We start from the raw sequence: 11795 nt of genomic DNA, 5'->3' as shown, positions 1-11795 counted from the left end.
TGGAAAACATTGTGATTTTATTGACTTCCAACATGAAAGCTGGTGTCGAAACAAGTCTCATGAAAAGAACTGCTGCTGTTCTATACTAGTTTTTAAATGTTCTATTTTTTTAAAAACTTTTTCTTGTGATTTCAGTTTTAAGTATTTCAGCATATTTAGGTTTTTTCTGCCATTTGAACTGGACTCTTGCTCACATTATTTGCTGGATGTGACTCGAGGCGCCCTGGCGAGGCTCAGCCAGGACATGAGAACATTTCAGAACAACATCATGACATAATTATCTCAGAAGTATGAGATGAAAGGATTTGTCTGAATGTATGAGATACAGCATCTTGAGCATCTCATACATTTAGAAAAACAGAACCATGTTTTTAATCATTTATCTTGTCTCATAATTCTGAGATAATTATGTCATTAATTCAGAAAAACAGAGTTGATTTGTATTTTTTCATGTGAATAAAATGCTTCCGTCCATTAGAGGTTTTCTTCAGCTGACTGTCGTCCGACGGCTCAGTAGTTCTTCTGTGTTTCCATACGAGAGCGAAGGAAAAGCTTTTAGTGGCGCGAGCGCTGAGGGGTGAAGTTATGTGTGTGAATGCTGCTAATGCTGCTAATGCTGCTAATGCTGCTAATGCTGCTAATGCTGCTAATGCTGCTAATGCTGCTAATGCTGCTAATGCTGCCAGTGAGGCTGAGGTTACCTCCAGTGAATCTTTCATATGATTATTGACACTTATTAAAAAGTGTTTCTGTTCTGTCAAGTATTCATTTTGTCCATTTTTCTGACCACGTTGAAATGATATGTTCCTTTTACAGTTCTACCGTTTGGTATTTACATTCCTTCTGTGAAGACGAGGATTATTTGTCTTTTTAATAGACTTGAAACCAACGTGAAGACAAACTGAAGACTTTGACAGCGAGACAATTGTCCCAAACTCAGCGGGCGGTGACCTTTACTGTTCAACTGTCCCCGTCTCGTCCTCGTCTCGTCTGACGTCTTCACTCAGCGCACTTTCAGTTAAACTCACAACATCTAACATTTCAATGGAAAACGTCGGGTGAAACCAACAAGTCACATTGAGGAGAAGAAAAAAAAAGGTTTACAATCTGAATTACAAAAGTCCATAAATCGACGGAGCTCAAATCAGATTTCAGAACATTTCAGGTCAAAATCATGTGAGCAGCTCATAAAGTCAATACACACAAAAGGTCAGACTGGATTTTCAAGATTTGAAGATATAATTTTTTCTCATTCAGTGCAAACTGTCAGGATGGTGAAGTGATGATAATAATAATAATAATAATAATAAACAAGATTAGATGAAAATTTGAGGAGGAAATCAATAAATTACAAATAAAGGGGAAATGGAGTCAATGAATGTTGTGAATGAGGTTCAAATAAAAAAAGAGAAAAATAAGAAATGTACAGAAAAAAGTCTAAATATTCTGGAAAGAAAAAGACGACTTACATTTCAGTAAATTGCTTTTCTTCTGAACGTGAAATCTGGGTGGTGCTGCAGGACCTCACCAGGAGCCCAGGTGAGGTCCCGCAGGAGCCCAGGTGAGGTCCTGCAGGAGCCCAGGTGAGGTCCTGCAGGAGCTCCAGGTGAGGTCCCGCAGGAGCCCAGGTGAGGTCCCACAGGAGCTCCAGGTGAGGTCCCGCAGGAGCCCAGGTGAGGTCCCGCAGCCTCACAGGCTGTGCAGCACGGAGTTCTCCAGCGTGAAGTCGTACTGGAAGCTGGCCAGGTTGTAGTTGACGTCCCGGGACAGCAGGACGTCCGGGACCAGGGGGGACGCCGCCTGCCCGGCCAGGACGTGGGGGGCCAGCGTGAAGGGGACGTCCCCGAGGAGGTCGGGCAGAGCCGGAGCCGCTGCAGCCGGGGGGGGGCCCGCCGGGGGGGCCGGGCCGGGTGAGGCTGGGGGGAGCCTGGTGTCGTAGGGCAGCGCTGGAGCTGGACGGGACGGCTGCAGGACAACAAGACATCATGGTGGACAGAAAGCCGGGGGAGGGGGGGGGGGGGGGGCGGCAAGATCTGAGCCATGGAATAATAAAGAAATATTTGACTTCATCCACTCAAATGTGGCTTTATTATCTAAATGGCTCAAATACACGTCAGACTCTGAAGGCTCATGTTGGTGAAAATCACTTCCTCATGACTTCATCAACGATGACTGGAGGTGAAACCAGGGGAGGAGCTGGGCCACGCCCCCTTCACCTCCTGCACCTCCTGCACCTCCTTCACCTCCTGCACCTCCTTCACCTCCTGCACCTCCTGCACCTCCTGCACCTCCTTCACCTCCTTCACCTCCTGCACCTCCTGTGCCTCCTTCACCTCCTGCACCTCCTTCACCTCCTGTGCCTCCTTCACCTCCTGCACCTCCTGCACCTCCTTCACCTCCTGCACCTCCTGCACCTCCTGCACCTCCTTCACCTCCTTCACCTCCTGCACCTCCTGCGCCTCCTTCACCTCCTGCACCTCCTGCACCTCCTGTGCCTCCTTCACCTCCTTCACCTCCTGCGCCCCCTTCACCTCCTGCACCTCCTGCACCTCCTGCACCTCCTTCACCTCCTTCACCTCCTGCACCTCCTGCGCCTCCTTCACCTCCTGCACCTCCTGCGCCCCCTTCACCTCCTGCACCTCCTGCACCTCCTTCACCTCCTGTGCCTCCTACACCCCCTTCACCTCCTGCACCTCCTGCGCCTCCTGCGCCTCCTGCACCTCCTGCGCCTCCTTCACCCCTGCACCTCCTTCACCCCCTGCACCTCCTACACCCCCTTCACCTCCTGCGCCTCCTTCACCTCCTTCACCCCCTTCACCTCCTTCACCGCCTCCAGTAGAGCAAGTTGGCCTGTGATTGGCTGAGAGTGGAGAAGGGGGCGGGGCCAGGTGAGTGTGCAGAGAGAAGTGTTTGGAGGAGAATGAAGGAGCTTCTGTTCAGTAATAAAGAGGCTTTACAGACGATGATGACGATGATGATGATGATGATGATGACGATGACGATGATGATAATGATGAAGAATTAACTCCACACTCACCTTTGATGGCTGCACAATGACATTTGTAGAATGTTGCGCAATATTCATGGTCTGCATCTTCCTCCTCTGGTCCTCCACCGTTTCTCCTGCAGGTCAGACAGAATTCACTCAGACGTCTGGAGGACGGAGAGACGTCTGTCTGTCTGTCTGTCTGTCTCTCTATCTGTCTGTCTGTCTGTCTGTCTGTCTCTCTATCTGTCTGTCTATCTCTCTGTCTGTCTGTCTGTCTGTCTGTCTGTCTGTCTGTCTGTCTGTCTGTCTGTCTGTCTGTCTCTCTATCTGTCTGTCTGTCTGTCTATCTCTCTATCTCTCTCTCTGTCTGTCTCTCTCTCTATCTGTCTGTCTGTCTATCTGTGTCTGAAATACAAACCCTTGTACTCGTAGTGATAACAGAAAGTAATTAGTTACTTGTAGAGTAACTTATGGAGGGACAGTAATGTAATTTTCTCACTCTTGATGTGAATTGATGAACAACATGAATTATGTCATCAGTCAATCGGCAGCTGCAGGACAGATGTGGCTGCAGGACAGATGTGGCTACAGGACAGATGTGGCTACAGGACAGATGTGGCTGCAGGACAGATGTGGCTGCAGGACAGATGTGGCTACAGGACAGATGTGGCTACAGGACAGATGTGGCTGCAGGACAGATGTGGCTACAGGACAGATGTGGCTGCAGGACAGATGTGGCTGCAGCGCCGCTTCCCACCACTGGAGGGACGGGTGTGAATGAACGATGGTTTCTGTATATGACTCTTTGAGTCAGACTGAAAAAAGCTCTATATAAATCCAAGCCGTCATTATTATTATTATTATTATTATTATTATTATTGTTATTATTATTTATTGATGGTCCACAGACTTTCTCTTTAGTTTGACCAAGTCACGTTTCATCCCCAGGAAGTGATGTCAGAGAAACACGGATTGAATCAATCAGAGCAGGAAAGTCTCACCAATGAGGACGAAGCCTCCGTCCACTTCTCTCTCCGGGGGACACTTCTTGGCGTCTTTCCTGAGTCCCAGGAAGCTGAACATGGTTGTCCTGTGAGGACAAACACTGCGTCACCACTGCGTCTCCACGAGAGTTTGAATCAATCATTATTTAATAAATCTCCCAACAGAGAACGTTTTCTTAGCTTCATTAGCTTCATTAGCTCCCATCACAATATTCTTATTTAACGTACCAAAAACACACACTTCAGCATTTAGAGCAGAAAAAACACTTAAAACCAACAAGTTTATGTCTCGTTTACAAAACGTGACGTGAGAACGACTGAGTCACATAAACACACAAATAGTTTGTCAGTGTCCAACTTTAATCTATTTAATGACATCAATTCTGTCATTTAAAGTACAAGATGTCACAAGTTCAACTTAAAGGAGAAATACACGGACACTCTTGTACTGACATACTCCTCAATGTGTCTCACCTCAGAGTGTCCATGTGTCTCACCTCAGTGTCCATGTGTCTCACCTCAGTGTCCATCTGTCTCACCTCAGAGTGCCAATGTGTCTCACCTCAGAGTGTCCATGTGTCTCACCTCAGAGTGTCAATGTGTCTCACCTCAGAGTGTCCATGTGTCTCACCTCACCGTGTCAATGTGTCTCACCTCAGAGTGTCCATGTGTCTCACCTCACCGTGTCCATGTGTCTCACCTCAGAGTGTCAATGTGTCTCACCTCAGAGTGTCAATGTGTCTCACCTCAGAGTGTCCATGTGTCTCACCTCAGAGTGTCCCTGTGTCTCACCTCACCGTGTCAATGTGTCTCACCTCAGAGTGTCCATGTGTCTCACCTCAGAGTGTCCATGTGTCTCACCTCAGAGTGTCAATGTGTCTCACCTCAGAGTGTCAATGTGTCTCACCTCAGAGTGTCCATGTGTCTCACCTCAGAGTGTCCATGTGTCTCACCTCAGAGTGTCAATGTGTCTCACCTCAGAGTGTCAATGTGTCTCACCTCAGAGTGTCCATGTGTCTCACCTCAGAGTGTCAATGTGTCTCACCTCAGAGTGTCAATGTGTCTCACCTCAGAGTGTCAATGTGTCTCACCTCACCGTGTCCATGTGTCTCACCTCAGAGTGTCAATGTGTCTCACCTCACCGTGTCCATGTGTCTCACCTCAGAGTGTCAATGTGTCTCACCTCAGAGTGTCAATGTGTCTCACCTCAGAGTGTCCATGTGTCTCACCTCAGAGTGTCAATGTGTCTCACCTCAGAGTGTCCATGTGTCTCACCTCAGAGTGTCCATGTGTCTCACCTCAGTGTCCATGTGTCTCACCTCAGAGTGTCCATGTGTCTCACCTCAGAGTGTCCATATGTCTCACCTCACCGTGTCCATGTGTCTCACCTCAGTGTCCATCTGTCTCACCTCAGTGTCCATCTGTCTCACCTCAGAGTGTCCATGTGTCTCACCTCAGAGTGTCCATGTGTCTCACCTCAGTGTCCATGTGTCTCACCTCAGTGTCCATCTGTCTCACCTCAGAGTGCCAATGTGTCTCACCTCAGAGTGTCCATGTGTCTCACCTCAGAGTGTCAATGTGTCTCACCTCAGAGTGTCCATGTGTCTCACCTCAGAGTGTCCATGTGTCTCACCTCAGTGTCCATGTGTCTCACCTCAGAGTGTCAATGTGTCTCACCTCACCGTGTCCATGTGTCTCACCTCAGAGTGTCAATGTGTCTCACCTCAGAGTGTCAATGTGTCTCACCTCAGTGTCCATGTGTCTCACCTCAGAGTGTCAATGTGTCTCACCTCTGCGTGTCAAAGTGTCTCTGTTCAGTCTCTCACTGTGTCTCCACTTTGTCTCTCAGCCGCTGAAAACACAAGCTCTGTCCTTTATAAAGTCTTTATTGTCCTCAGGACCTTCCGATCTTTTCATACCTTGTTTGTTATGACGCTGACGTCACTGCGGTCCGTGCGGTTCTCCCTCTCGTGCAGAAACAACAAGCTCCGGAGCAAAGTTCCGCTTCAGTTTACCGCGTCTTTTTTTGACTTTATCATCATCGAAAACAGTCAACATGTCAAATCAATTAATCTTCAGTCTTGTGTTGATCATTGCTGTGAAAGTAGCGACACAACACGGAGTCTGGAGTCTCTTGACCCACACGGATTATCTTCAGCTCAGGAACGATGCAGGATGAATAATAATAATAATTATTATTATTATAATAATAATTAGTATTATTATTATTATTGTTATTATTATTGTTGTTATTGTTATTATTATTATTATTATTTGGTGTTTTTTGTGACGGGCACACGGCGGATATGACGTCACGTTGAGAGCGTTTGATTCCCCTCCTGGGTGAAGCCGCTGGTTGCTTCACGGTTCCTCGCTCAGTCAGTTCAGAAGCTCCGCCCTCGCGAGCCGCAGCGACGTCAGAAAGCGTCGCACCACCCTTTTTCCCGCGCTTCGCCGTCCCTCAAGTCCCTCGTCGCTCCGCCGCAGTGAAAGATGGCCGGAATCCTGGACGTCCCGAAGAGCAGAATCAACTGCTCCATGTTGTCTCAGCACATCAACAGAGCCGTGTGCTTCGTGGGCCGCGTGGACAAGGTCAGTGCGGCGCCGCGGCGCGTTCGTCCCGGACGCTTCGTGCCGCTTCTTCACGGTGAGTTTGTCCGCAGGTTCACCCGAGCGGGAAGTCGTTCAGCGTCTCGGACGGAGAAGGAAAGAGCGCGACGGTGGAGCTCAACGAGCCGGTAAGAACAACGCGACTCTTGTAGCGGGAGACGCATTAATATACATTAATATACATGCGAGTGGACACACTGGCCGGTTCTCGGTGGGCGGGCTTGGGCCGGACTCGCGTGCGCGTGAAACGTCACCAAGTACTGATCCGTTTCAGAGGCAACATGAAATACCCGGATGTGTACTCCTTCAAGACTGGACGCGTGTAGACAAGTTACTCGTAATTAGGCACTTGGACATTTTTTTTTCAAAATGGTTTAAAGGCATTGATCTGGGCATGACTGAAGAAAGCGTTCTGAAATGAAAAAAATGACCTCATTTGTTGAAATCCGACAATCCAAACCAGAGTTGTGGTGTTTTCAATTCTCGCTAACTAGTGGTCAGTAAAACAAAAGGAGAATGCATTAGAAAACTGTGATTTGAGTAAAAAAAAAAAAAAAGTCATTTCCATTTTGAGCCCTTCATTTTACAAAATTTTAGTTCATTTTATTAATATTTTATACATATCTGCCCGAAAAACATGAGCTACTGCCCGGAAAACAACTTGGCGATTGCTGTTGAACGGAAATTCCATGAAAACGTTGAGCTGGCGGAGGTTTAGCTGTACATTTGTACGCGTCAGGTACACGTACTGCCGCAGCTTGAATGGGGATGAAAACTTCAGAGAATGAAGTTTATTCACCATATAATGTACCAAAACATAACTTCAGGTTGCACTTTGATGAGCAGATTCAGTATTTTCAACCTGAAGCTCACCTATGTTTTCGAAAATCCCAAACTTTGGCAGTCGGCGGCGTATTTACATAAAGTAAACACCGGGAGATTTCGGTATCGAGTGGCGAATCAAACATGGCGGAAAGTGATGAAGATAATGCAGAGCTAGCCGCTGCAGACGCATTTTCGTTAGACCGAATCGAGCGCAGCTTTCACAAAATGATGACGTCGTCGTGACGCTGGAAAATGACACGACGTTACGCGAGGATTTCCAAGTGCCTATTCAGAGGCAACATGAAATACCCGGATGTGTACTCCTTCAGGACTGGACGTGTGTAGACAAGTTACTCGTAATGCAGTTGGTAGGAACTGCGTTGTTACGTCTTTCTGAGAACACACTCGCCAAGTGTGTCTGTGGATAATGTAGAAATGTCCGTAGACGGATGAGTACTAGAATGAGAGTTGACACAGATGTACACAAGTTGGCAGATAGAAGTATGAGAGTAGACGTGAGGAGACGCGGACGTGTGGACTGGAGGATCCCGGGTTCTATTGCAGTATTTCTAGTTGACTAGTGTTGGCGTGGCTCACTGCACCGCCTGGTGGCGACGACTGGTACTGCAGGTCGGCGATGATGATGTTCCACTGAGACAAACGAAGGATCCGCCGGTTGAATGTGTTTCCTGTGTGCAGCTGGAGGAGGAGCTGAGCGGCGTGGTGGAGGTGGTCGGCATGGTAACCACCAGGGGCGCCATCGCGGCCGGAACCTACAACCTGCTGCGGGAGGACAAGGGCGTGGCTTTTGGTGCGTGATGCGAGTAATGGACTCCTCTCGGGGGGGGGGGGGCCGTCTTCTGTTGGACCCTCGGGTCTGAAGGAGGACGTCTGTGTCCCGCCGAGAGGACAGGACAGGGGACAGACACACGTCTGTCTTCCAGACGAGCTGTCGCTTCCCTCCAGTTTAATCGCGGACGACAAGGTGTTTCTTTTCCATACAGACATTTATTCCCGACGTCAAGGCCGCGAGAACTGAATCAGTAAATATACAAACATACGAGTTTAAGCACATTGTCAGAAAATGACCAAAGAAATGTCTAATAAACACAAACAACGACACAATATAGAGAGATCATTACTTTATTCTTCCCCGAAGGGAAATTGTCTTGTTGCAGCAATCTGCTACATACCAATATTATAAAATACAATAGAATAGAAATAGAAGTAAAATGTAAAACTATCTGGTATAAGACATAAAGTAAAACACAGAAGGGAACATGGGCACTTAGAAATAACAGGAGATCAAAGCAAGATCAATAAATAGTAAGGTGCCGTGGCAGAGCCATTAGAAGTAGGTATTATAGAATAATAATAACAATAATACAGATACGAACAATGTGTCATAGTGTATAATACTGGTGTGTAGTACTACTAATAATGGTAGCAATAATATAACAATAACTATATATATATGTATATCAGTAATAATAATACCAATAGTAATAGTATACTTATAACAATAATACAATGGTATTAGTGTACTTGCACATGTATAAATATATGTATATGATATATGATATAATATAAGTCTCAATGTGCTGACGGAGGCTCTGACGGAGGCTCTGACGGAGGTGGAAGAGTAAAAGTCCTGAGAGCAGCAGGTTGAAGCTCTTCAGCTGGTCCTCATGCCGACGTAAACAACAACATCAGTCTCGCACCTCATTGGCCGAAGGAAAGTTCCAAAGTAAAACACTGCAGTGTTTCCTGGTGTGACTGATCAAGTGCATCGGACATTAATCACCTGACACAAAGGTTCCACTTCAAACCACGTTCACCTTTGTGTTTCTCAACCTTTCTAGTGTATTTATAGAACAACAAATAGGATTTGATCAACTAAAGTATTCCTGCTTTTAATAAAAAAATAATTCCATGAACTTAAGTTGCGTATCTGACTGATGTCGGCTGCACTAGTGAACTTTATTTCACACCTCAAACCTTTGAAACGGTTTTAAAAAGTAAACGGCAGTAAGTTGCCGTCTACAGCAGCGTGGAACCGTTTCACTGTGGAACCTTGGTTCTTTGCCGTCGGTCTGGTTGAAGAACCTTAAAGGTCCATTGTTCATTCTGTTGCTTTTATTTTACTGTAACAGTCAAAAAGCTTCTGTGTGAAATTAGTTCAAACTTCCTGAGAGGAAAGAAAAGGTTTGTTGTGGGTCGAGGAGGAGGAGGAGGGGAGGGGGGGGTGATGATGATGATGATGATGATGACGTCACTCTGCCTGTTGTGTTTCAGACTTGGATCTTTACAACGAGGCCCTGAAGTTGATCCACGACTTCCCGCAGTTTTATCCCTTTGAAGTTGCCGCCAGCGGCTGAAACGCCTGTTTTTCCTTTTTCACTTCTTTTTTTTGTACAGAAATAAATTTAAATGGCTTGAAATCGTCCTCAGCGTGTTTGAATCAGTCAGAACACACACGACCCCGGCGGGGCCACAGCGCCCCCCAGAGGCTCCTGCAGGAACTGCAGTGAAAACTACAATCATGGTTTCTGAAATACTTCATTCTGTCGTTCACGCTGGATTGGATCATTTTAACCAGAGTTATTAAAAAAGGGCAATAAATACAAGAAGTTTGTACTTTTTAAAAATATGGAATCATTTGACATTAGTTTTTGTTGTAATAAATGTTAATTGTCTTTGACCTGTTATATATTTTGTATGAATAGAAAACAGAATTTAAGTTAAAATGTAAATACAGCAGTTATGTAATAATAGATGTTTTCTTGCACTTGCAGTAGATATTGTCTTATTAATTGAAGATAAAAATGGTTCACTCTTAATTCAACTATTTTAGTGTTTTATAATAAATTGAACTTTTAAAAAGACATCCACAATTTTTTATGAATTTTTTTTAATTCAACTTTTCCAGCAGTTGGAACGTGTTTTTATTTCGTTTTGTTTGACAGTGAAAGGTGCAGCTGTGACCAGCAGGGGGCGGTACGAGCTGAGAAACTGCCCCCCCCCCCCCCACTGTGACCAGCAGGGGGCGGTACGAGCTGAGAAACTGATCCCCCCCCACTGTGACCAGCAGGGGGCAGTACCAGCTGAGAAACTGCTGTCCAGAGGTCCAGAGGTCTAGAGGTTCATAGAGACGAGTTCATAGAGCTGTGTTCATAGAGACGAGTTCATAGAGACGTGTTCATAGAGCTGTGTTCATAGAGACGAGTTCATAGAGACGTGTTCATAGAGCTGTGTTCATAGAGACGAGTTCATAGAGCTGTGTTCATAGAGACGAGTTCATAGAGACGTGTTCATAGAGCTGTGTTCATAGAGACGAGTTCATAGAGACGTGTTCATAGAGCTGTGTTCATAGAGACGAGTTCATAGAGCTGTGTTCATAGAGACGAGTTCATAGAGACGTGTTCATAGAGCTGTGTTCATAGAGACGAGTTCATAGAGCTGTGTTCATAGAGACGAGTTCATAGAGACGAGTTCATAGAGCTGTGTTCATAGAGACGAGTTCATAGAGCTGTGTTCATAGAGACGAGTTCATAGAGACGAGTTCATAGAGCTGTGTTCATAGAGACGAGTTCATAGAGACGAGTTCATAGAGACGAGTTCATAGAGCTGTGTTCATAGAGACGAGTTCATAGAGCTGTGTTCATAGAGACGAGTTCATAGAGACGAGTTCATAGAGCTGTGTTCATAGAGACGAGTTCATAGAGACGAGTTCATAGAGCTGTGTTCATAGAGACGAGTTCATAGAGCTGTGTTCATAGAGACGAGTTCACAGAGACGAGTTCATAGAGACGAGTTCATAGAGCTGTGTTCATAGAGCCGGGGGTTGTGTAGAACCTCGGGGGGTCTGTGACCTGAACGACCTTCTTCCTCTTCAATCTTCCGTTGATTCACATTTTTCTTGTGTCGTTAAAAAGAGAAGCTCTGGCAGAACCAGGTTTTACTGACGGAGGCTCAGCGGGTGTCATAAAGAGGTTCTGCAGACCCCTTTGGCTTTGTGTCACTTTGATGTGGATTCTTTCTTCCTATTGGCTCAAAGACGTTCTTGACTGAAGGCTGCAGGTTGGTGTCATTAATCCTCCGTCACCAGGAAGGATGGATGATGTAATGTGAGCCAGCGTGTCAGGAACCTCCACCTGCTTCTCCGGGCCTCGGGGCCTCCGTTAGGAGAGAAGAGCCACAGGCAGGAACGTTCTGCGCTCCTGGTGTTTGTTCTGACTCTAGAACGTTCTGCTGAACTCCTGATGTTTGTTCTGACTCTAGAACGTTCTGAGCTCCTGATGTTTGTTCTTACTCTAGAACGTTCTGCTGAACTCCTGATGTTTGTTCTGACTCTAGAACGTTCTGAG

The 11795-nt window shown here is 46.2% G+C and overlaps 2 protein-coding genes across 3 annotated transcripts in view; one reads left to right on the top strand and one right to left on the bottom strand.

Annotated features, from left to right (window-relative positions):
- The window catches only part of umad1 (UBAP1-MVB12-associated (UMA) domain containing 1), a 6201-nt gene extending 254 nt beyond the window's left edge, over positions 1 to 5947 (bottom strand). The window contains exons 1-4 of one of the 2 annotated variants that reach the window (XM_080516448.1): positions 5913 to 5947; positions 3991 to 4079; positions 3038 to 3123; positions 1 to 1965 (exon numbers count right to left, since the gene is read on the bottom strand). The exon at positions 1 to 1965 is cut by the window's left edge and continues 254 nt beyond it. In XM_080516448.1, coding sequence (XP_080372574.1) covers positions 1690 to 1965; positions 3038 to 3123; positions 3991 to 4072 — 444 coding nt within the window. In that variant the 5' untranslated portion in view covers positions 4073 to 4079; positions 5913 to 5947 and the 3' untranslated portion in view covers positions 1 to 1689. Of the gene's footprint in view, positions 1966 to 3037; positions 3124 to 3990; positions 4080 to 5783 lie in introns of both variants that reach the window. The other variant, XM_080516447.1, reaches the window with a different exon arrangement.
- A 462-nt stretch (positions 5948 to 6409) lies between these two features.
- rpa3 (replication protein A3) lies at positions 6410 to 9998 on the top strand. The gene is made up of 4 exons (XM_080516450.1): positions 6410 to 6585; positions 6657 to 6731; positions 8128 to 8239; positions 9724 to 9998. Exons 1-4 carry the CDS (start codon positions 6487 to 6489, stop codon positions 9804 to 9806), a joined length of 369 nt encoding a protein of 122 aa, XP_080372576.1. The 5' UTR covers positions 6410 to 6486; the 3' UTR covers positions 9807 to 9998.
- The last annotated feature ends 1797 nt before the right edge of the window (positions 9999 to 11795 follow it).

Source organism: Blennius ocellaris (assembly GCF_963422515.1).
Source record: "Blennius ocellaris genome assembly, chromosome: 20".
Lineage (NCBI taxonomy): Eukaryota > Metazoa > Chordata > Actinopteri > Blenniiformes > Blenniidae > Blennius > Blennius ocellaris.
This window is presented reverse-complemented; position numbering and strand designations above follow the sequence as displayed.

What these genes read in the sequence shown, in the direction of transcription:
- rpa3 (XM_080516450.1), top strand. Translation starts at nt 6,487, where the DNA reads ATGGCCGGAATCCTGGACGTCCCGAAGAGCAGAATCAACTGCTCCATG. An exon ending in CGGTGGAGCTCAACGAGCCG is followed by an intron (nt 6,732 to 8,127) that starts GTAAGAACAACG and finishes TCCTGTGTGCAG; the next exon opens with CTGGAGGAGGAGCTGAGCGG. An exon ending in GGACAAGGGCGTGGCTTTTG is followed by an intron (nt 8,240 to 9,723) that starts GTGCGTGATGCG and finishes GTTGTGTTTCAG; the next exon opens with ACTTGGATCTTTACAACGAG.